This window comes from Protomyctophum bolini (genome assembly GCF_963924005.1).
Source record: "Protomyctophum bolini genome assembly, chromosome: 23".
In the NCBI taxonomy this organism is placed as follows: domain Eukaryota; kingdom Metazoa; phylum Chordata; class Actinopteri; order Myctophiformes; family Myctophidae; genus Protomyctophum; species Protomyctophum bolini.
This window is the reverse complement of record NC_137884.1, coordinates 13427001-13453561: the sequence shown is the minus strand read 5'-3', so window position 1 is coordinate 13453561 and position 26561 is coordinate 13427001. Positions and strand designations below refer to the sequence as shown.

Sequence of the window (26561 nt, the reverse complement as noted above, 5' to 3'; positions counted from 1 at the left end):
ATTTCCCAAAGGTCAAATTAGCCTTCATGATTGTCCCTCAAGAACAGATATACAATTCACATCACTTATGGCGATATCTCTTTTGGCTGCAGTTGAGACACTTTTAAAACCATTTTATCAGCAGAAGGAAATTCCTGTGTAGTTACTGCACTTTGTAGGGCTGTATAGGCCCCTGTGGTATACTATGGTCAACAAAGTATACCGTATAGGGTTAAAGTAGTTAATTTTAGTGATAGCTATACTAAAAATAAGGGTATATTTTGTGAAAGGAAACAATCCAACCCTCCACTGAGAATTCAAATCCTCGCGAATGCTATCTCATTTAGTCATTTGAGGTTCTTGAATCAAGCGCAACTATCCGAGTCATCATGTTACACACACACGGCCATCACGCCCAAGGAGAGTGATACTGCCTTGAGGCATTTTTGGAACGACGGCGGCTGTTGCATTCGTTCCGCGGCTGGAGAAATCCATCGCTTTGGGAACGCTCGAAATGTTTCAGTTCTAACGTCCTAATCAAGGACTGGCTTCCTGCTGCCGTCCAAGCTCTGGGCTCACTCTCGCTCGCCTCATTTTCAAGGGTAAACATTTTCGCAGCTCACGCAAATACCTCATTGTGCTTTTCCCCGCGCCTGCGGCTGCCAAAACACGTCGCCTTTTCACAAAAGCTGAGGGAGTGGATGAGTGGTTCAGTGTGCAGGCAGCGCCACAGTTCTGTGCATCTGTGTGCGTGTGATGGTGATGGGACGTGCGTGCGTGCATGCTTGGGGACCTGTGTGTGTGTGTGTTTGCACGTGCGTGAGCGTATGCGTGTGTGTCCTCGTATCACTGATACTGTACAGCCAAATAGCCCAAGCCCAATTTAAGAAATAGATATTGCGATAGACAATGTTCCTGGTCGTCACAGGCGATATTGACGTTTCTATGGTAAAAAAAAACAACAACTACATAAATACAGTTAGGCTTTCAATTAAGACAAAACAGTTGCATGTGTGCGTGTCTGATGTGTGCCGTGCGGAAAGTGCAGCAAAGCCTGCCAGTGTTGTCGGACCCCCCGTGGACCCCTCGGTGCTTCAGTGAGCCGACAGCGTAATCTTGTACATCCCTCAGACCTCCTCCCCTCCACACACTGCAGACTCAGCCAGCCGTGTAATTAGGATCAGCTAGGACACAGGGAGGGCTAACGCAAACATCATTGTATAGAGATAACACACACACACACACGCGCGCGTGCATGCATGCTTGCAAACAAAACGGATGTAAGAACATATATGCAGTACGTGCTCCGCCAAACCCTATAAACACTTTTAGCCTGATAGAATCTCAAACAATACCTCCCACATCAATATGCCAGTAGTGTGCATCCACACACGCACGCACACACTCACGCACGCACGCACGTACATGCACAGACAACAGAATATGCGCTGAGGTGTTGTTGTTTCTTCTGTCCTTGTGCCAGTGTGGCACATTGCGTGTTCTGTGAGTGTGTTCTGACCAAACAACTGTAACGCAGCAGGTGGACGGCCCTTGGGTCCGGACAGCGGACATCGTCTCCCATGGGGGGAGAATGTTCTGCCAGAACACGGTGCACAAAAACAGCCCACTCCCATGATCACCTGCAACTTCTTATACCACTGCACACTGTGCACACTTTTTACTCCGAGACCCTGCTGTATATGCCTATACTTTATTGACTGGTGTCCCACAGAGGTCTACTAGGCCAGCTATATAAAAACAGCTACATGAAAACAATACTTACTAGATCGATTACTTTCTCTGAATGTTCACCCCCGTTAAAAAGCTCTAAGTCCACAAGAACTATAGGCGGCTGTTGCCACGACAATGGACAGCAGCGCGACACCACAGCATAGCATCATTGAACCATAAAGGTGGACGACTGGAGACGAGAACCAGACAGAGTTAACACGAGCACAGGAAACAGTTCTCATATCTTCAGCTCAAGGGTAGATCACCTCATGCATTCCTATAGATAACCAACGGAGCCAAGTTGGTCAGATATACAGGACATAATCTAGACTCTGCAGTGGAGCCCTTGATTACAGCCGTCGTTTGGTAAAAAACTATAGGCGAATCTTCTGCAAACATAGGCAAAAAGAGCAGTTCTACAAGCTGGCAACATGATACAAATGCCACCCAATACCAATTGTAGATCAGCTATTTTTGTAAATTGCCATACAACAAAGTACAGTATAGGGTTTAAGTGGTTAAAGAGGATCTATTATGAGCATTTTGAGCTGAAGTCTTATACCAGAAAGTGGCGCTCTGCAGAGATCAACGTTTCTCTCCTATTTTCAGCATGGAATTGTGGACAAAAACTAACTTTAGTTTTGGGTCTGAGAGACTAAACCGGTGGTCCATGGCTCAAATGCAGAATAAATGGTGGGCCCTCCCCTGGTATCAAAATGGTTGAAAGAGCACCCACCAAGTTTGGTAGGCATGATAAAGCTATGGTGAATATTAAAGCTACATGCGTAAGCATATCACAACATTGTCTGCCCGGTGGTAAGGTAATTGAGATCTATCATCCCACCAGTCCAGGATTGATTTAAGCATGCAATAGCAAAAGAATAAAAGCTCATTTGCATCAATAGGCTAAGGCTATACTGTCTCAAAAGCAAGGAATACATTTATTAATCAGAGCACGTGGAAGTATCCTGTCAAAATCAGCAGGGGAGATGTAGAAACAGCTGTTTGTGTCTCTCTCTCTCCCTCTTTCTTTCACTCTCTCTCTCTTTATTACGCTCTCTCCTTCTTTTTCTTCCTCTATCACTTTCCAATTCTCTCTTTCTCTGCTGTTGAATTAACACTGCGTAAAATTGATAGTTGGTTTTGCGGTTTATCTGAGAATCAGAGATGATATTGTTGAACAGAACATGTTAATATCATAATAATGTGTTTTCCTACATAGCTTATTTTCATAATGTATCCAAAACCCAATGCAAAAACTCAGATGGAAATCTGGGAGCCCACAGCATCACTAGATCACAAGTCCAAGGCAAACCCAACATTCTTCAGTACGGTACATCACATATTTACTCAGGTCCAAGTCATCGGGAGAAATACACAGGAGTTTTTGACATAGTAATATTTAAATAAATCGTGATGTGTGCTTGGATGAGTTGTCAGAACACTGGGGTGGGGTGGGGTGGGGGAGGTTGGAACTTACCCCAAGGTCTTTCCCTGCCCACTTGCATTCATCACGCTTGGAGGGCGTGGCTGGCCATGCAATCTGCGGGAGAAAGAGAGACAGACAGATTGAGTTTTCCTTTACCTATAACTATATTATATTTGGTGGCGAAGGTGCAATGTTACACATCTCTGTTTATACATTTGCAAACTGTAGTAGGCCTGATATCTTTAATAGTACATATACATGTCTTAGTTTGGATGTAAACGTATGTTTCCCATGCCAAGGGACCCATTGAGAAGAACAGACAGACGGACAGACGTAATAGGAGCTACAGTACAATAGCAGCGATGTGCAGCCACGGCCCGCGGAGACCCTCAGCTCACAGCCGGGGGACGCGAGCAGACAGTCCATGCAAAGCGAGTCACAACAAACCGCAGCAGAGGAGAGAGTGTGTCATGTTGTTGTTCGATGGAAGAGAAGCAGAGTCCGTGACTCAGCAGCGTGGAGGATTCATAATTCCATGGGAGGGACTAGGTTCTGTCACAACCATCAACCGGTTCATTTCAAACTCAATGTATATTTATGAGTTCACCAACGTAAGCAGTGTCATATTGCACACTTTCGTAGTTTGTCGGTACTTGTCTTTTCCTTTTGGTATAATTATGGTCAAGGGCTGTCTCCTGTTTTTCCTCTTTCCCTTTTCCTCCAATTATGTTAATTCCCCAATTTTTCCCCCCACATTCATGTAATCTTTGTCACTGCCAAGCCCTACATTTGGGGAGGGTGTAGACAAGCACATGTCTCCTCTGATATGTATGATTTCACCGGCCACTTATTTTCACCTGACAGCGAGTTGGAAATGGTAAATAAAATGGTAAATGGTGAATTAATATAGCGCTTTTATCCAAAGCACTTTACATAGATGCATTACATTCACCCATTCATACACCGATGGCAGAGGAAACCATGCAAAAAGGGTTTAGAGTCTTGCTCAACGACACTTCGACACTATCTCTGGGGGAGCCCGGGATCGAACTGCAATAATATAAGTAATAATATGTCAAATGGCTTTTTTTTTGTATTCTTTGGTATTCTCAAAAAACTTGAGACTCTGTGACACATCTAGGGGCCATAATCTGCATTCAAAGATGTTCCTATATAGAAGCTTTGTCATTGGTCAAAAAAGGTTAGGGTTAGGTCGAAATGACTAACCAATAAGGAAGTAGACAGGCAAATCGACCAATGACAAAGCTTCTAGGAAAATCTTTGAATGCAGATTGCTGCACCTACAGTAGATGTGTCACAGAGACTACATTTTTTGGAAGCGTTTTACCCATTGCTGGCTGTCTGAATACTGAATACCCCCCCCCCCCCCCAAAAAAAAGGTCATTAAAATTTGACATATTATTGCTTATAGCAGCTTTAATTGCCATTACTTTAGTTTCCTTGGTATTGTCGATCCATTTCTACTGTCAGTAGTAGTTCCTTTTCCTTCTCTGTTGTGTCCGTCATCTGCTTAGTTGAGGTCAGTGATGGGTTGTACTCGCTTCCTCGTCTTAATTTGGACCCGTGTGAACCCCAGCGTTTCCACCCAGCTGCCACTGATTGTCAGTCTCACACACATTAAAAAAAAACCACCTAGAAAGGCAAGGGCCCAAACGTAGGCCTATACTGCTCTCTCTAGCGCCCCTCAAAAACACCAAAGTACCGTCCCCAAACCAATGCTGTAGGGCCTACAGTATAGCACATGGACATTTTGGAAAGCAACAGCATTGTCAGTTGTCACAAATTGTATAAACTAGCCCTTACCCGTTGTGAGATACACTCGTCACTAAAAGAGTGTACAGAGAAGTTAATAATGCAGGGATTTTACTGTATATGTCATACTGGAGGACACTGAGGGCTGTATTTTGCGTGTCTTAAGTACCAGGTCTTATTCCCTAACTTGAGTAAACTAAAGACCTGGAGGCGTGGTCAATGCTCTTTGGCCACTCAGAATAGCCAAATGGCATTGATCACGCCTCCAGGTCTATAGTTTACTCAAGTTAGGGAATACGCAAAATACAGCCCTAAATGTTATGTATCATTAGACATGTCCTGGGACCTGGTTTGCACAGAACTCTAGTCTGCACGGCATTTTTGCCGTTGTGGTCCAAAGACGTCGTTGCCATTTAGGAAAATTAAGAAGTTGATCTTATTGTAATTAATTTAATTGCGGCCGTAAATAAATGTTTAGTCGTAACTCAGCGCCATTGGCAATGAGGCGCTCTCTCTCAATGTGTTCCCGAGGTATAAATAAAGGTTGATGATGATGATGATATGAACATTGTTTATTTCTCTTAGATGGGTGTTTCCATATACAATTTCAGACTGAATGCTTAAATGTAAGTTTGGGGTCAAAACAGAAACACAATGTCAGACTGAATTCTGAATGCTTATAGAAATGTAAGTTTGGGGTCAAAACAATGTGCACAAACATTTGACTGTACACTTTTAATGAAAAGTGGAAATTCACTATACTAGCTTTTTTGCCAGGAGAAAACATTCAATATAAAATGAATGATCTGTCATACTCGGAGTAAGCGTGCGTGCGTGCGTGCGTCTGTCCTGTAGGATAATAATCAGTGGAATTATATGTAGGCTACATTATGCAAGCTGAGGGGAGCTCAAACATTCTGCAGACAGGTGTGTACGTGTGAAGAATACAGTGTATGTATGCAGTATGCATGCACACAAACACACACACACACACACACACACACACAGTCTGCTTGTGTGCACGCTCATACACACAAGTGCAGCCCTATACGCCTCGCTCCGTTCCCCGTTTTTATCTGTCCTCCACATCGGCTGAGTTTTGCTGCGCTGCACATTTCCCAGTAATAACATTAGATTTGCTTAATCACTGCTTTTTGGCTCTTTATCGCCTAATGACGCAAAGATCCAAATAAAAGAGAGAATAGGAAGAATGGGAGGGAGGAGGGGGGGGGACGTCAGCACCAACAGCTAGAGCTGGGACGGATATATCAGTCGTTATTTGATTTCAAGAGATGACATCGGTATTGGCCCACGTGTCCCGTTTTAGAACCACTTTCGCCATTTTTGAATAGGTTAGGTTAGGTCAAGTGTTTATGTTTATCGAAAAGTAATTTGCGTTCATTTTGATCGATTTTTGCTCATACATATATATTTTCTATTTCTTTGACAAAATATGGGTAAAAAAACATCTGTAATTGGCCAAAAATAAATAAAAGAACAGCCAAAAATCTGGCATGGGACGAGTTTCTCTCTGAATCCCACACAATGTATATTTCAGTACTTCCACTCGTCTACTCGGGTTTTGCAGCCCGCAGGCAAGTCCATGTCAATCTGTGTCTCAATCAGATAAAATGGATGTTAACACACACCAGGTGGAGTAATGGAATTATAAACAAGCCTCGGCTCCACCCGGAGAGACGGAGAGGGAGGCAGGGAAGGAAGAGGAGAGAGGAGAAGAGCTAGGGTATAATCGACTCCAGAGGGACCAACAAGGCATGGTGGAAGCATGGAGAAGTGAGGAGAGGACATGCAACTTAATGAGCTGAATGTGAGTCCCACCTGCTTGTTGTCTCTGTTGATGTTGACGAGGTCCAATGAGAAGATGTGGTCCTCGGCTCCGACCAATAGCCTCCCTCGCTCCTCGTCCAATAGGAAGGCGTCGTAGCTGGAACTGTTGGCCAAGCCGGTGAATGTGACGAGGTTGCCGGAATCTAACATCTCTGTGTGGGAGAGAGAGAGAGAGAGAGAGAGCGAGAGAGAGAGAGAGAGAGAGAGAGAGTTAATTAACCAATTTCAATCTGTCCCTATTTTGCGGCATGGCATTAGACGATGTGAGCTGAGCTTTGAATGCACTTACTGTAAAACTCCTAATCGGGCAGCCTAAATTAACATTTTACCTTCAGGGTTACGATTTTTGGAAATTTGACCTAGACTGGAAACAAGCCAATGTAAATAACTGACATACAAGTGAATAGATTATATAAAAAAAACACACAAATAATCATAAGAAATGATTCTAATGACTATAATGACAACAAAATAACTCATTGTGTACTGAATGAGATGGTATCTATTACTAGCTGTTTCATGCCAAAGATCAAATATATCTCTGTTAGTAGCATTTGTCGTTTTGTACAGCTGTGCATTCCTCTGCAGAACACACGCACGCACGCACGCACGCACACACACACACACACACACACACACACACACACACACACACACACACACACACACACACACACACACACACACACACACACACACACACACACACACACACACACACACACACACACACACACACACACACACACACACACACACACACACACACACACACACACACACACGCGCGCGCGCACACACACGCACACAGTAGGGTCTAGCGTGAGACTTCTGAGGAGAACACAGCATGACCCAATCAGGAGACACAGTTCAGATTGTTCAGCCGTGTGATTGGCTGAATAATTCATTGGCAGAACAGGGCCACAGGGCCCAAATCTCTATATCTGTGTGTGTGCACTGTGCTTGTGTGTGTGTGTGTGTGTGTGTGTGTGTGTGTGTGTGTGTGTGTGTGTGTGTGTGTGTGTGTGTGTGAGAGAGAGAGTATTTATGACTGCACAGTGCACACATGCAGTTCCAGCCAGAGCAGAATGAACAACGAACCACAATATTTCATTATTTCAATGTTGTTTACCACTTTACCAGACAGTGTTTTTCACTCACCGCGGCAGTGTTTCCTTTGCACTGGCATCAGTAAAACCTTTCCTAAAGCTAAGCCTAACATCAGTAAAACCATGCCTAAACCTAACATCAGTAAAACCATGCCTAACTTAACCTCAGTTAAACCATGCCTAACCCTGACCTCAGTCAAACATGCCTAACCTAACCTCAGTTAAACCATGCCTAACCCCAGTTAAACATGCCTAACCTAACCTCAGTTAAACCATGCCTAACCTAACCTCAGTTAAACCATGCCTAACCCTGACCTCAGTTAAACATGCCTAACCTAACCTCAGTTAAACCATGCCTAACCTAACCTCAGTTAAACATGCCTAACCTAACCTCAGTTAAACCATGCAGAACAAAAAAAACACTTGATTTTTCTTGCCGTGAAATGGGAACCAATGTGGGCATGTCACTCAGCTTGGAAGATGCAGATGCGATATAAACAATGGCAAAAAAACGTCATCAAAAAAGAAAAGGGAAATTGTATCTGCCATTGTCAATTAGCCCTTCACTAAATCCCACCCCAAAACGCGATTGTCCAATGCCAATCCAAATAGTTTAGCAACGGTTGCTATGCAGGTCAAGCTTTCTTCGCTGATAACGTGCCTATTGGACAAGGTTGGGGAGTGACTTAGTGAAGGGCTAATTGAAATGGACAGTTCAACCGATCATATTCAACACATTGCTGGCCAGGCGTGGAATCAAACTTGGTTGCTTAAAACAGCCAGGTGCTCAAAACTGGTGAAGACACGGTTCACAGCTGGTTCAGTGAAAGCACCAATGTTCCAAAAACTAGAACGGAACCAGTTCTAGAACCAAAGTTCTTTTGGTGTAAAAGGGACCTGTGATGACCAGGTTCTGCAGTGTAGAACAAAGAGAAGCTAGTGGAGTACAGTAGAGCTGAGCCAGTAGCATGCCATGGAAAAGCGAAAAGTCATCGTCAGCCAACGGCCACTTCCTTATGAAACACTCCGTTAAACTTCAATGACATGGGTTTATTATCCCTGAACACCTGAAGGTGGTGGCACACTGCCATACAGGTTATATATTAACAGCCACCGTTAATTGACAGAGTTAACTGCGTCAAGGTAGGTCAAAATGTAGTTTTTGTAGTCAAAATAAAAAAAAATCATTTCCACAAACTCAAAATGCGCTTCGAGCTTGCGGATCTGTTACTTTTGATGCTTTTGTGTGACACTGTAGTATGATCAAGTAGGGCTTTAGATTCATGAAAAAACACAGCATCGTATTGGAAATTGGAAATATACTCAAGTAAAGTACAAATACCTCAATTGTACTTAATTACAGTACTTAAGAAAATGTACTTTCCACCACTGTACGTCACAGTCCCGCCCCCTTTCAGAACGACAGGGGCACCAGGAAATAATAACCCCGTTCATTTTTCCCATAGACGTTTCCAAAAGTATTTATTCAGAGACATTTAAGCCTGTCTAAGACCTGACAAATCTTGACAACCACAAAAAGAATTGGATGGATATTGTCATGATTTGTCAACTCGGCTGTTGTCTTTGTCCGAGACTTTAAATGTCTGTAAGTAAATGTAGTACTTTTGGAAACGTCTATGGGTAAAATGAATGGGGAATTATTTCCTGGTGCCCTCGTCGTTCTGAACCCTCCAGGTCATCAGCGCAGCTCATCTCAGAGCCTCAGTCATTCATCAGCCTCTCTGGCGTGCGTTACACACACATGATCACATGACATGGAATAAACACCGCAGTCGCACAAACATACAGACCAGCAAATGTGTACAGTAGATAAGCAGGCGCACACGCACACACACACACACACACACACACACACACACACACACACACACACACACACACAGAGAGAGAGAGAGAGTAGTCTTGTGGTGATTGAAGGGCTGCTATATACAGCAGCCATCTGCAGCCACTCAGATAGGGAGAGAGGTCTAAGCATCTGTGACTCCAGAATGGAGAGGATTGATAGAGGGGATGATGATGACGGATGGAAGGATGGAGCGACTCTGTCCCGCCCTCCTCCGTCACAAGCCCTCACCAGTGGTCCTCGAACCCCAGATTGATATGTATTTGGCCGTGGACCCCCCCCCCCCTCCCCCCATTCCAAGATAGTCCGTGCCAGGGACCCGCATGAGAGAAGATTTAGCAACATTTCGTCAAGGTTTTGGCGACGATTTCCGAATAGCTGACAAATAAAATAGGCCTTTAAGTGTTTCGGACTGTTTCTCATTTTGCAGGGGAACCCCCCTGCATGGCTGGAACCTTCTAGTGTTGATTTCGTTGATTAAAACTATGACTAACTGAGGAAATCTAAATTATAAACTAAATAAAAACTAAGCTACGATGATTAACTCCCCCCGCGCCATTGCCTCAGATTAGTGTCAATTAATTAATAAAACGCTTGCCGCCATTGCCTCCGATCGGCGTCAATCGCGCTTTTATAGTGCATTTGATCGATCGAGCCATAATGCTACTTACGTTAGCCGGTTAGCTAGCTGTGTTGTTAGCACGGCACTGGATCATTCATCAATAGATCGTCGTCGCCATAAGAATCCATTCTATCCGTTTCTTTCAATCGCCTGTATCTCCTATTCCTTGTCCCAGATGGCATTTCTGGTCAAAACAGCGTTTCTTTGACGGCACGAGCCGACGATGTGGAGGGCAATAGTGTACGGCATGGATGCGAACATGTAAACAAAGTTTGTCATGGCAACGTAGAGCTGGCAGGGACAAGCTCACTTCCGGTTGAGGCAAAATGTGGCTTTTCAAAATAAGAGCTCAAATTAAAAAAAATGCTGGCGTGAATTAGGTCTAATTTCTCAATAAATGGCAGTTTAAGAGTTAAAACTATATTTACAATTTCGCCAACAAATAAAAACTATAGACGAAAATGTTAGGAAGGGACTAAGGACAAGAGATCCAGTACAAGTAAAACCCACAAGTCATTTTACACTTGGTCGCATGCTGAAAATAGCAGATGCGACGCGTTGTGAGCTTGTAGATCAGCTATTTTCAGCAACAGGTGGCAAAAATGTGACTCAAACTAAATGATAACTATATATTCACTAAACTAAAAGTAACTCAAATCAAGATTTGCTGTCAAAATCAACCCCTCCGCCACCCCCACCCCCCTACCAAGACCCCGGGCGGACGCCCCACATTGAGATCCAGTGGAGAATAGAGGACTGAGGGACGAGGCGGTGGTGAAGGGCTGGACTGAACGCTCCCCCGTGGCCGTGGGCTACAGGCCAAAGAGGAGAGGGCTGTGGGGGGGTGTGGCCGTCACCCAATAAAGAGGGTCGCAGCTCATCTGTGTCAGAGTGCAGTGTGTGGGGGTCGGGAACTCAACACAGCATGTTTTCAGATGGGGTTTCCATCGACAAATGAAAACCCGAGTGGAAACTTTAATGTACCTTTATTTTCTTTTGACCCGCAAAGTTTAAGAGGGGGTCTTCGGGGATTAGAGCCTATCAGATAGCCTTTTTATTCCCCACTGACGAATCAGACGTGACATCCCACGGCCAGGAAATGAGTTAGGGAAGTAAGGAAAAGAGATTTACAGTCGACATCATGCCTGCAGGAGAGCGTCTTGTGTTTCATCTACGAAAGTCACAGAAAAAAGAGAGAAAGAGAAATGCATGTGGCCGTGTGCCAAAGTAGGCATTTAGAACGCAGAGCGTTTGACCAGTCTAAAAAACAACAATCTCCTCAGTACTAAAGTGATGTTTTTGTAAAAAAAAAAGAAACATCTCGATAATAATCATTGCTTCAAAATGTTTGTTCAGTAACAGCTAGGGGTCTCCCCGTCTCTTTAGTAAACACAAAATAAATAACTCCGGTCGGGAAGACTGGGATATCAATTCTATTCCATCAGGAGAGAGAGAGATCCCCACAAAGATCATTCTCAGCTTCAATTGTATACTGTTCTGTACCAATTGTATATTTTCTCTTTTTTTCTCTCTCTTTCTTTCAGCAGGAGAGAGAGACACACACACCGGATTTCGGAAAGGGGGCTTTAGAACTAATTAGTGTGGAAGTAAAACCAGGCTTTCTGCCGATGTGGTTAATTCTGGCCATGCAAGGTTTGGTATCATGTATGGGTTCGTTCTCTCTCTCCTGCCTGGATAAAATGAAAATGCATGTCCTGCTATAACTAAGGAGCTGTAAGGTTCGATACTTGGCCTGCTCATTATTTCCCTCTACACCACACCACCTCTTTGCCGAAAATTGCATATCTACAAGCTCAAAACACGTGACCTCTATGCAGTGACACTGGTACACAATAGGTTATTAAGATGTGATCCTTATAGGCCTAATGTTTTTTGTATGATGAATTGTGGAAAAAAATCCGATCTACAAGCTCCACAATGCATCACCAAAACAGGGACACCAGGTTTAAAGTCAATACAGGTGAGCGAAGGGAAGCGAAGCGACTAGGCTGTGGCTATTTGGTATATATTATGGTATCAGGTGTGGTCGCCCCTAAACCATCTCGCCCCTCGACTTTTGCCGCCGACCTCACGCCGACCGCTCAGTGCCGCGGTTCTTGTATTCTTCATTTTGTTTTACTGAGAATAAAGTTAGAAATAAGTTTAGGGTTAGGCATAGTTTTACTGGGGTTAAGTTTAGGTATAGGGTTAGGTTTATCCATAGCTTTACTGAGGTTAAGGTTAGGAATAAGGTTATAGGTTTAACCGTTTAAGCATAAATGACTTAGGTTACTTTAGTAGTTTAGCAGTTCCGCCGGCTGTACGCCCGGGGTTGGTAAAGGGGCGACTCGCGTTGGGGGTCTTTCCTTGCCATGACAATGTGTAAGAACCACTGGTTTAAACAACAATAGGAAAGCAACTACACTTTAGAAATGCAACCCACGACTACGACAACAAGCAACTTGTCAACACTGATTTATCCTTGGCGTTTTGGCTCGTCGATGAAAAAAAACACACACAAGCCAACCTGTGCAGAGCTGAACTGGGGAGCAGCCCAGGTTGCTTGCTGCAGCCCAAACACAGCCTCCGTCACCGAGGTCTGTCACGAAAGGTTTCCCCTCGATGGGGCGAAGGGAAAACACACGCACATATTTCAACACGGCGGTGATCTCTGACAAGAGGCACGGTGGCCTGCATGCACGCACGCACAGAGGGGCCTGTATATATCTGCTGGGATCTGCTGTTAAGAGAAGCAGAGAACTGGGGCGTGAACACCTTAAGGACCTCCAAATTCAACACTGCCACGCTCAATGGCACGCGTGCACACACGCATGCACGCACAGTCGCACACGCACACACACACACACACACACACACACACGGCAGATGTATTATACAGTACATGAATTCAGCAGTTTAGCAGCACTGCTCCGTCTCAATACACCCTGACATGAATATATTAACACTGAACTAAACGCTTGTACCCCATCCACTCCCCTTCACACACACACACACACACACACACACACACACACACACACACACACACACACGTGTGCGCACAAACATACGCGTGCCCCTCTTCCCAGACAGACTTGTAATCCAATCAGGATTTCTGCTTATGCAGCATGAATGGTGGAAACACTCAGCATGTTCGCGCACGCGCGCACACACACACATGCACGCGCGCGCACGCACACACACACACACACACACACACACGGATGCTGCAGCTTCTGCACATCTGTAACATAGAATTGCGGGCACAGGGACTGGGGGAGAAACATTAAAAAACATGGAACTGCATGTGCACGTACGTGTCGTGCACATACATGCATGGCTTGCCGCGCTCACACACACAAAATCTGCTTACACCGACCACACCCTGTCCTGGACACACTTAAAACACACACATACCTATGACACACACACTCACCTACAATACACAGACCTCTCTCTTGTTGCAGACCTCCGACTGCCTTGTTTCACTCACACTTACTTTTTCACCCATAACCACACACACACACACACACACACACACACACACACACACACACGCGCACACATGCACACACACACTACCTCCCAATCATTTGGAAGGGAGCTCAGCAGCATGTGCGGTCTTTAGCTGTGTGGTTACCACTGGAATCATCGAAGCTGCATGGGAGTGTGTGTGTGTGGGTCTGCGTGCAAGCGTACATGTGCTTGTGTGCTATAGCCTAAGATTTAGACTTTCGTAGATGGATTTATCGATTCTGACATTTCCAATATACGAGAGTCTAAGCCTTCATTACCCGGTCTTCGATTTTTTCCCCCGCGGACCTAGAATTGCTCTTAACATGTACAAATGCAAAATCTAAGGTGCTACTGCTTACATTGCTGCCCCACTTCTCGGGTTGATTTGCGATCTTCGTTTAAAACCTGCGTTGTTTTCAATTAAAGTGTTTTGATCCACTCTATCTCGGAATTCGGAATCTGTCATCCATCTTGGATCTGTCCGCCATTGTAACTGTGCAACAGCGCCCCTGGCGGTCAAGGTTGCGCCGCCAGTTGCACTCATTGGGGAGATGAGGAGAGATCCAAGATGGATGACAGATTCCGAGACAGAGGATCAAAACACTTTTTTTAATTGAAAACACATCTACGGCTTGAACGCAGATCGCAAGTCAACCCGAGGAGTGGGGCAGCAATGTAAGCACCTTAGATTTTGCTCATTTGAAAATGTCAGAATCAATAAATACGTCTAAATCTTAGGCTATGCGTGCCATGCGCGTACGCACGTACGTTTACACTGTGTTCCCTGTGTTCATTTGCATACTGTGCACGTTGCACGGCGCGTATATATCACAACAATCACTCTGCATGTTTTTGTCTTCTGTGTCTGTACTCCGTGTTCAAGGACGAACCCTCCGAATTGGCCAAACACGAGTGATTCATCCGAGCTGAATCCTCCCCTGACCCTCTGCCATGTGTTACGGCGTTATGGAAAAATGAGCTCGCCTCTCGTCTTGACGAGGGCCCTCGAATACAAGAGAGAGAGAGAGAGAGAGAGACACATTCACATCTCGAGTGGTAATTGTCTGTGGCGAGTCTGCCGCTCTCCAGAGGTGTTGTAAGCTCCCACGCGCCAACAGCACACAAAAAAAGTGTCATTTGCACTTATCGTTGGTGCACTGGAGAAAATAGCGGATTTACAAGCTCACAATTCGCCGCAGCGCAGTGAGCTGTGAGCTTGTAAATGTGTGATTTTTTGCTTAGCTGTGCGACGCGGCGTGCAACCGTACAAACCATGCAGGCCATTTCAATTCAATTCAAAGCAAGTGTCAAAAAATAAGAAAAACAATTTAAGAAAAACAGTACATTAAAGTAGGCTACAGTGTGTGTGTGTGTGTGTGTGTGTGTGTGTGTGGGGGGGGGGGGGGTCCTGTGTACCTGGATACCCAAGCAGGGAAACTGTATAAACTGTATGTGCAGTAGACTGTATAACAACGTACTGTACATCATGTACCTGTTCATACCGCCAGTCAACTGACTTTTCTCCACAAAGAGCTAGCAGGAGGTGTGTGTGTGCATGCTCATGCATGGGCGTGCGCACTATAGGGCTCCTTTCACTTCTAAAATACAGCTGTGTGGTCGCATGTTCTTTTTAGATACGTGTGTGTGTGTGTCTGTGTTTAATTTTTTTGTATTACTATACTTGTGAGGCCCAACTTGTTTGTTTGTGTGTGTGTGTGTGTGTGTGTCTCTGTTTCAACACAGATGCTATGTGAGCGTGTTTTAGTTTGTGTCCCAAAAAACAGAAACAGCGATCAGAGAAACCAGCACGCAAGAATGCGCACGCACGAATGTGCACGCACGCACGCACAGTAACTGCAGTGTACTGTATATAGTCAGTAGAGTCAGGAAAGCACTTTGAAAAACTTAAAAGGCAAAGAAAATGGCAGCCGAGAAATAATTGGAACGCGTGGAATTACACATGTTTATCTTTCGAGCACAAGCTGGCTGGCTGCAGAAAAAGCACTGTGCTGCGCTGCTGTCATGTCGCCAACGTTGGGGTTTGGCTTGGCACGTCACCCTCCCACTGTCTGTCTTCTCTTCTCGCTGTGTGGCGCGGCCTCTCGCGGCTCTCACGCCAACCTCCACAACCGCACACTCAGAACACACAGGTGTCGGGCGGTCGGTCGGCTGGGGGAAAACAAGGCGAGATGATGCCGCCATTGGAAATTTGCAGAAAGATTTGCTTAACAAAGTGTCTGAAAGCTATATCCTAAAAAGCCTCAAGCATGTAACCACACACACACCTCAAAATAAAGTTCACGTTCTCCTCTAGTCTCTTTGTGCACTTTTCCCCACACATCTGGCTCTCTGTTGCTGGGTTCACACAACAAAGTCTCGCAAAACACCAAAACGGCCTATCGTGCCTTCTTGGGACAAAATGTGACAACAGACGTCCAATCTGGTGCCGTCTCTGGCCACTTCCACACTCCAGGAATATGGATTAAGTGCACGGTCTCAAATCCAAAACGTTAAAGGGTGACGCCAAAATAAAAAACGGTTGAAACGACGGAGGGGAGGCAGAGTCTAAAGCGGACCTCAGAAGTCCGCTTCAGCCGAACTCCGTGTCGTTCGAGTTACATGTGTGCTTCAGAACTTCACATGTCCTGCCATTGGCAATTCAGAACATTGTGAGTACATTGTCAGAACATTGTCCGTGAGAAAGGTGGGGCATTTGCCAAGGTGTTATATATTAATTATATTCAGAATCCCTGAATAGATAGTGTTCCTCTGCTGGAAGTGTGGAGGAGAGATTTTCAGTAGCAAAGCAGTAGAATTAGCAAACGCTAATCAGTGAGAAGAGTTGGAATGGCGCATGTACTGTATGTACCAGCATAAATTGAACATAAATGACACATACTGTAGCTTGCAGAGTTAGTTCAGTCAGATATACTCGAAGGGCTCAATCAGTGTCACCCAAATGTCATTCACTGCATGCCGTGGCAATCAGCTTCCTCTGCATATGCGTTCCTGGTGTTGTTATGCACTTAATTCCACCACCACCCCAGCACCACCAGTTCGGTGCCATGGGCTCTGCTATTTCTGTTCCCCACGGGGCTGGGTTGTTATTGTATGTCCATCTCCCTGCTCTTATGTTTAATGATGGTGATTACTTGTGCCGGGAGAAAAATGTAGCAGAGTAATATGCACGCTTGTATTCAATCTATACGTGTTAGCTGACTGAACTCATATCCTCCCTAGTCAACACGGGCTGTTTCAGCCTGCCTGAAGTCACCCGTTTGCTGCCATGGTATAGTGACAATGTGCTGGTTCACACTAATAATGAAGATACCAAACTGGTATAGTGACAATGTGCTGGTTCAAACTAATAATAAAGATACCAAACTGACGCCCAGCGCTTCTCGCTGTGTGGCAAGCAACAAAAAGCTACACATTGTCACTGTCGGGTGGACACCTATGTATGTCCAAAACTGTTACTTCACCGGAAATGGAACTTGTTTTCCGTATTTAGAAACCTCACACACGACACAGACCTATAACCACTTTGACATAAATCAAAGTTTCTGCTCTGCAGCAATCAAATCAACGGCAGCTTGGACTCTTCTCAGTGCGGTGGGGCGTCAATCTGACATTTTTGGTTTCACCATTCCCACCTCCCTTCTTCTCCTCCTCGCCACACTATTCCTGCGGAACGTGTGTAGGAATATTTTTCTCACTCCCACAGACGGATGAACACTTTATGCCGTCAACGAGTGCACTGAGCAACACTTCAACGGCGACTATTTTACAAGAATTTGTTTTATAGCTTTTGTCACTGCTTGTGTGACCAAAGCATCTCTCTCTCTCTTATGCACACACACGCACGCACATGTGCACGCACACACACACACACACACACACACACACGCTTTTGCCATTGCCATAAGTACAGTCGCAGGTGCGGGTTGGTTGCCGTGGCAACAGTCGGTAGCAACACAGGCTGGAACTCTCGTTGGGCTCCCGACTTGACTGACAGCTCTGACAGGAAGGAAGTGCCTTATAGTTTCCTGTGCACCCCGGGAGGCTCAACCCTGCTCAGACACGGCACGAGAAATGAAGACAAGCACTTACTGTGTGATTATTAAGCACTTGAACCTTCCACGTCTCTATTCTGCATGGGGCACACACTTGGCAAAGAATAACTGACCTACAAGCTCACAAGGCGTCTCACCTATAGGATATAGAGCCTTGGGGTGACCTCAGTTAAACTAACTATATGGTGCCTTAATGTTTTTCAGCCCATGCGAGGACCCCCTAATAGCTGAGAGAGAGATGCAGGCGGTTATACATGTTGTATAACATTGTGTTGCAGATCAAAACCTTTCCATAGATTTCATACAGTATAATATATAGCTCTGGTCCATCTCCTTTAAGGGTATGTTACTCTCGCCTTCCTGCCGCTGAATGAAGACTGCACAGCCTGGACTATCAACATATCTCAATATGTGTGTATAAAAGTGTATAAAATCAGTATAAAAGTGTATAAAATCTGTCATTATGACAGCATCAAGGCCCGCCAAAATACATTACAATCGTATGATATTTAGTCGAGTCAGACTAACCTTAGACTAACACTGAAACATCCCAGGTGACAAAAATGTGACTAAAACTAAATGAAAACTATTCAAAAGACTGACTAAAACTAAAATTGCTGTCGAAATCAACACTGGTGACAATTGAGAACTTTAATCCATACAGGCCTACACCAGTGGTTCCCAAACATTTTCATATCAAGGACCCCCAAAATGATACTAATTGGCCCACGGACCCTCATTTGAAAATATATGCCCATAAGGACCCCCATAAGAGAAGGTTTTTTACGGCTCCAGCAGTGGTTTCATTTCATTTCACGGGCCCATGCAGGGTTGACCTGAATTAGGCTATACGGACCCTCATTTAACGGCATTTCTATGTCTGGGACCCCAATGTATATTGTTGTAAAATCACTGTTATTTAACTCTGAGATGGAACCAAAGATGGAACTCTGAGATGGAACCAAATGGACCTTGGTTCCATTTGTACACTCTCAGAGTTACAGACCAACAAGGGTCCATTTGGTTCCAAACTATCATCTAGCTGGGGACCCCCTGGAACTCCCTCAAGGACCCCCTGGGGGTCCCCGGACCCTACTTTGGGAACAACTGTTACACGCTAATGGGAAATGGGCGTGTCGTGTCATGTAGCAAAACCGTTGTAGTCCAGAGAGCTCCACCGACAGGGCGAGAATCTGCAGCCTAAACAAGGGAGAAATGCGACCACATCCTAAACCCCAAGGCATCTAGAAGGAGGGTCACTGTGTGCTGAATGTCACCATGCAGTCCTACACACTCTGACTGAATACCAGATCAGAGAGAGAGAGAGCAGGGGGAGTGATAATAACAGGGGAAGAGATGGAAGAGAGAAAGAAATACAGACATACATCCATAAAAAAATATTCACTCAGAGAGAGTGATGGCGGTAACGCACACAAACGAGCACGCGCACACACGCACACGCACGCACACACACTCTTTCCAGCAGTTCCCAGCACCACAGAACGGCTCGGGGGGCCTCCAGTTATGCCCGCCACACCACAGAATGCCCACTCACACACCACTAAACACTCATCTAGGACCAGTCTGGTTCTGATTAACACACACACACACACACACACACACACACACACACACACACACACACACAGTCACACACACACACACACACACACACACACACACACACACTCCTCTCACGTGGACCCACAACGAGACATAAATACAAACAGAAGGACACACACAAGGGGACATAAACACAGACGTGCACGCATCTACACATTTGCATGAAAGCATGAGGAAATGTACACAGACAACATCTGAATGTAAGCAAACACACACACACACACACACACACACACACACACACACACACACACACACACACGCGCACGTGTGTAAAAAGAGGTGTGGGATGGAGAGTGTTGACGATGCTGTGGTGTAGAAGCACAACAGCCAGGGTGCTTCATGGAGAAACCTCCAGCGACAGCTTGTACAATACAACAACGCTATTGTTAAACCAACACCGTTCGGACTTGTGGCGTTCGTCGCGCCTAGAATCGACCAATGTAACCCAAGCCAACACCCCCCCAACACACACACACCCTCGTTACCCAAAATGTCCCATATGTCCCAAGTTTTCAAAAGTACAAAAACAAAAATCCTAGCAGATCTACAAGCTCACAGAGGAAGGGTGAGGGACTGCCTCCTTCCACAAACGTGTTGCATATAGGGCTTGTAGAACATGTAGACCTGTCACGCGACGAAGTCACACAACCAAAAGTGAGAGTCTGGATTGATTTACCATCAGCAGCAAAGTCTGCAAGTCAGCTCTATCACTGGTGCTGCAAACTGCTACAGTATTACAGTACACATCAGGGACGCTGACTTCATATCACTCCCAAGGGTGCTCAACCCCCCCGCCACCAATCGCTCCGGAGTGAATGAATGGACGTCATGGGCGGGTGATTTGAAAGTATAACCAAGGGTGCCTGAGCACTCCAACACCCAGCTCACACAGCTCCCCTGGCTACATATTATACACACGAACTGGCCTGGTCCTGTGCTGCAAATCCAAATACACGCGCACACACACACACACACACACACGCATGCACGCACACACACATGCATACGCGCACCTCTGGCTATCTTTGTCATTATACATCCGTTTCTCCCTCTCTTTTGTCTCTTTGTCTGACTGTCTCTCCATCTGTCCGTCTCTCCGTCTGTCCGTCTGCCTGCCTGCCTGCCCACCTGCCTGCCCGCCTGCCCGCCCATCTTTCATTCACTCTCTCTGTCTCAGCAGGGATGCATGCATGTAATGTGACTCTGGTTCAGGGTGAATGGTGAGCCCTGAGCCCTCTCAGGGTGAGCCCTCTCTCATCTGACTGACAAGACTTAGCAGGTGGCATGTCCCCATTCTCGCACGCACGCACACGCATGCCCACACACACCCACACTCTGTGGTCATCACTGCGCTGTAACCCAAGCCCCACGCCCACACACACACACACACAATATTTTTTTTAAAGGTCTACTTCATCTCATCAACGCATACACCTGAACCTAGCATCCATCCCTCTTCTGGGGGAACATTCACAGACAATATAGATCTACAAGCTCTCACTATTCTCAGCAAGAGAGATTCTTAGGGTTTACAGTAAACGTTGTATAAATGTCTGAAAATACACATTAACATGATGAATCCAACAGAAAGAGTTTCATCTGCAACACCTTTTGTATACATGATATAGTGGGTGGGGGTCCCTGCTTCATCTCTCTCTCTCTCTCTCAGCTAAGGGGTCCGCGGCCTCAAAAACGTTGAAGAGCCCTGAAGTACTGCAAGAAGCAGATACTATATGAAACAATATTATGATGGTTCACATAACTGACAGTAACGTAGCCCCTCCATTAACATGCAACTCCAGCTAAGGCGTGTTACATATTTCTCAATGGTTTTGATGAATGGCCTTTTTGTTTATGCACACACAAAGTGCTGTCATTGCATAATTATTTGTGGAAAATGCGTGCAAGCACAAATATGCAATTGAGCGTACAGGCATGCATGCACAGTTGCACACACACACACACGCATGCACGCACACACACACGCGTGCACGAAGAATAAATGTTATTATTCAATCTATCAACTTGTGGACTAGGGTGGAGGGAGAGTAAATAACAGTGTGGTTGATTTACTGGGTCAGTGCATTGAAATGTAAAACATGTTGGGGTGTTTCGTTATTTAAGATATTTAGCTTGCTCATTCCCCAAAATGCACATCGTGGCTTCTTGGGACGGACGTCTCAAGAAGTCAAATGTTTGACTGGACGGAGTCGCCCCTCCAGTCAATCGATGCCTTCCCCGGTCACTTCTGCACTCCAGGAATGCGGATGTGCCCATATAAAAAACCCAAGACGCCAAACAGTGTTGATATCGTCGACTAATACTATGACGGAAAATGTTCGCCGGCTACCTTTTTGTCACTGAGGAAAACAAAATGGAAACTAAATGAAAACTAAGCAATGATGACTCAAATTAAGACTAAATATATTGGCAATTCGTCAACAAATAAAATATATAATACTAGAATATTAGTGACTAGTGGACAAGAGATCCAGTATAAGTATAAAGACACGAGTATTTTTTTTGTTTGGTTGTGAGTTTAAAATCTGTCATTACGACGGCATCAAGGCCCGCCAAAATACATTTTAGTCGACTAGACTGTAGATTTAGTCAACTAAAATCTAAGTCGACTAAATGTTTAGTCGACTAAAACTACAACACTGACGCCAAAAAACAGTTAAAACGGCGGAGGAGCGCCGCCTAAAGCGGACTTCGGCAACGAGAGGCAGCAGCGAACGAGCAAAGTCTGCTTGAGCCGATCGACTCAGCGCCGTTGAAGTTGTGATCGAATAAAATGGTAACTAGCCCACCAACATAGCCAACGCAAAATGTATGCTCATCAACAACAGATACACATCGGCTACTGCCAATATTGACCGATAACAGCAAATATCGGCCGATATCAATATGTGGACCGATACATCGGTGCATCACCAATTGTAATGTAAGACATTTTGGTATAGCTTTACTGTGGCAGTACATTGTACTACAAGACATTGTGGTAGCGTTACTGTAAACTAAAGCAACCAAAATATCTTACATTGCAATGTACTGACTCAGTACGGTACATTGTAATGTAAGACGTTTTGGGTGGGATACAAACAGACATTGAGGGTAACACACATCAAACCGTGTCTTACCGGACAAGACATGAGAATGGAATGTAGACAGAATACGGGTGCATTGTGTGTGTGTGTGTGTGAGTGCGCGCTTGTGTGTGTGTACAAGATGTGTCTCGTTCGTGTGAGCCACAATCAAAGAGATAGAAAAAGCAACAAGGAAGGGAAACATACATATGCGCGCGATCACGCGCACACACACACACACACACACACACACACACACACACACACACACACACACACACGTAGCCGACATGGAGACTGTACTTAGGGCCTGTGGTAGTTGTGGTTCCATGAGAGACTGGAGGGAATGAGAGAGAGAGAGAGAGAGAGAGAGAGAGAGGGGCAGACATATCCAGGGCGCATTGGTGGAAAACACCTTATAATTTTCTACATCCGCCCTGTCAGCCCCAACCCACAGAATGGACGAATGCACACACACTCACATGTAGAGATACATTCAAATGCATGCACGCGTGCACACGCACACACACGCACAGTATCATACTGAAGACACAGAGATGCAACCACAGACAAGGGAAAAAAAAACATACATACGCATACATTCACAGGCCACACACACACACACACACACACACACACACACACACACACACACACACACACACACACACACACACACACACACACACACACACACACACAGTCTCATTATGGGGCTCAGTCCAGACTGGTCCCACTCTCCGAGCATCTATTTTGAAAAGGTACAAAACCGATTCCAAATTCTCTCTCTCTCTCTCTCTCTCTCTGCTCCATCCATCCATCCATCCCAGGGCAACCAGCTCGACATTAAGAGGTTCTAGGCCCCATAATTAAGCCTGGCCCAGAGGGTAATTATCAGGTTGTTGAACGAGCCCTCTAAAGTTATGTTATGTTCCGCATCTCAATGGCCTCAACTCTTTCACTCTGACAGGATTATCTCTGCCATGCAGTCTGTGTGAATTGGACCGTGTGTGTGCGCCGCACATGCATAGTCCAACCTTTAGGGGTCAGTGTTTCCCCTGATGCCGGGTTAACCCTATCTACAAGCTCAGAGCATTGTAGATTGGCTATTTTTGCTACGACAGTAATATGCAATATAGCCCTCTGGAGTGAGTGTGGAACTATAGTGGTCTTCTGGAGTGAGTGTGGAACTATAGTGGCCGTCTGGAGAGAGTGTGGACCTATAGTGGCCCTCTGGAGTGAGTGTGGACCTATAGTGGCCCTCTGGAGTGAGTGTGGAACTATAGTGGCCCTCTGGAGTGAGTGTGGACCTATAGTGGCCTTCTGAAGTGAGTGTGGACCTATAGTGGCCCTCTGGAGTGAGTGTGGAACTATAGTGGCCCTCTGGAGTGAGTGTGGAACTATAGTGGCCTTCTGAAGTGAGTGTGGACCTATAGTGGCCCTCTGGAGTGAGTGTGGAACTATAGTGGCCCTCTGGAGTGAGTGTGGACCTATAGTGGCCCTCTGGAGTGAGTGTGGAACTATAGTGGCCCTCTGGAGTGAGTGTGGAACTATAGTGGCCCTCTGGAGTGAGTGTGGACCTATAGTGGCCCTCTGGAGTGAGTGTGGAACTATAGTGGCCCTCTGGAGTGAGTGTGGAACTATAGTGGCCCTCTGGAGTGAGTGTGGAAATATAGTGTACTACTATAGTTGCCCACCCCTGATCTAGACACTTGCTTGTGTGTCGGAAGACACCACTGGCCGCACACACTTCCAGTACGAAACATTTAACCTGGGCACATTAATGTAACACCACATTCATTTGTGCTTTACGGTCGAAATGAACAATTCTCCACAGTCGAAATATGACTCCAACAGGCCCCTCTGTAGAGGCTCCAACGGACCCCGCTGTAGTACATCAAATGCATATGACCTAGCATGGTGTAGTGCCTCAGTAATCTAGGATCAGGTAAAACATGAACCTAGCATCAGTCTAAACAGTAAGTAATGCTATATAAAACATAAACAATAAGTAAGTAATAATAGTCAAGACACTAAGACACATGGGACACGGGTCTCTAGGCTGAATTGAACCGGCATCCAACAGGACTGCATGGTTTTTGGCTGACTGGTTTTCAGTAGGTGTTTTAATCTCTCAGTTCGTCTCCATCCGTTGACACAAGGTATGTCGAGGTGGAGATGGACCAGATTTGAAGTCTGTGTAACCTTAAAACCTCCTCGCGATATGGCAAGATGATTTTAAACCCCGGATTCGAGTTTCCCCCTACTCTCCGTCTCCGTTTCTCTCCTTCAGTTACGTGTGGAGCTCTAGCTTTAGCAGGACGACGGGGCTATTTCAGTCCCATGGCGGAGGAGAGAAAATCATTAACAGCGTGATCATGGCTCTGCGGGCGCCCACCCTCCCTCCGTGGGAAGCATGTATGACTCCTTTCTGTCTTCACGTCTTAACTGACCCCACTGGGAAATCATTGACTCCATGTTCGCTTCGCTGGACGTCCCGCGAGAGGTCACCCTATATCTGCTCCGCCGGCCTCCCTTCCTCCGGCCCGCTACCGCTCTCTGAAATGCTCCGTGTGCGACCGTTCCACCACCCTCTCCAGGAGAGCGGCGGAGCTCGCTCGAGTCGCATGCAGGCAATCGTTTGACTGGCCTTTCCATGCACATAAATGGGCATACAGTCGCTCGCCTGTCGAAAATATTGATAAGTTCACAACACATCGCATCCGCCACATGTTGTGAGCTTATAGATCGGCCTATTTTCAGCACGCTACGCCATCATACAACCAAAAGTATAAATTGGGCTTATAACTCTCCTATTTGGCACCACTTGCTCTCCTCCTCCAACTCAGGGGACCCCACGCCCCCCCGCCTGCCTGCCTGTCTGTCTGCCTCGCTGCCTGCCTGCCTGTCTGTCTGTCTGTTTCATGGCCACCGACTGGATTGTCCTTCCCCGGGAGAATTCCTCCTTGTCGTTTACTGGACTTAATTACCGTGCAGGCTGCATGGGGCAGAGGGAGGGAGAGAGGGGGGGACGAGTGACACTTCAGTGTGACAGCCAGACTCTCTCTCTCTCTCTCTCTCTCTCTCTCTATGTCTCTCTATGTCTCTCCTCCTCCTCCTGCTCCTCCTACACCCTCCCCCTTCGCCGGCGTCCTCCCGTCAAGCAGCGTGTGGGCGTCGACAGAGGAGCCGTCCCCCGACGAGCGTGGAGACATGTCATCATGACACCTGTGGGCCGGTCGTCTAGCGCAGTGGCTTTTCAACCAGTGGTCCGGGGACCACCGGTGGGCCTCGAGGGGGTTCCAGGTGGTCCAAATGCAGCTAAATAATGGAGAGGTATAGTAACCAAATGGACCCATTTTACGCTCTCAAGAGTTAAATTATTGTTAAACATCTGCATTGGGCCTATACTTAATTTACAAGAAGTCTACACAATTCAACGTTTGCCTGTTATCTATGGTATACCAACAGCAATACAGCCTGTTGTCCAAGTCCAACGACAACAAAGCATTCTTTATAGTTTTGGGTCTGAGAGGCTGAATGTCATCAAATGGTGGTCCGTGGTTCAAATAACCAATAATAAATAATGGTCCTTGATGTGAGCCAAGCGAGCAGGCGTCAAACGGAATGCACACACCAGACCGTGCAGCGTGCACAGCATGCATGCGTGCGTGTGTGCGTTGTCAAGGCGATTTGTACGCAAGCAGCGCATGATGGCGTGAGCGCACACACGTACTGTATGCAGGCAGGCACGCACACGCTTTGATTCAGCAGTGATTCAAACATGTAGGAGGCCAAATACACATGCACAAGTTGACACAACACACGCACGCACGCGCATGCACACACACACACACACACACACACACACACACACACACACACACACACACACACACACACAC

General features: G+C 45.9%; 1 protein-coding gene across 2 annotated transcripts in view; it reads right to left on the bottom strand.

Moving 5' to 3' along the window:
• The window catches only part of sema3aa (sema domain, immunoglobulin domain (Ig), short basic domain, secreted, (semaphorin) 3Aa), a 62185-nt gene that overhangs the window by 31128 nt on the left and 4496 nt on the right, over positions 1–26561 (bottom strand). For both annotated transcript variants that reach the window (XR_013963627.1, XM_080757964.1), the window contains exons 2-3: positions 6752–6912; positions 3191–3253 (exon numbers count right to left, since the gene is read on the bottom strand). Coding sequence is in view for 1 of the 2 variants with exons in the window: in XM_080757964.1 (XP_080614090.1) it covers positions 3191–3253; positions 6752–6912 (224 nt within the window). In the remaining variant the exon portion in view is untranslated. The remainder of the gene's footprint in view (positions 1–3190; positions 3254–6751; positions 6913–26561) is intronic.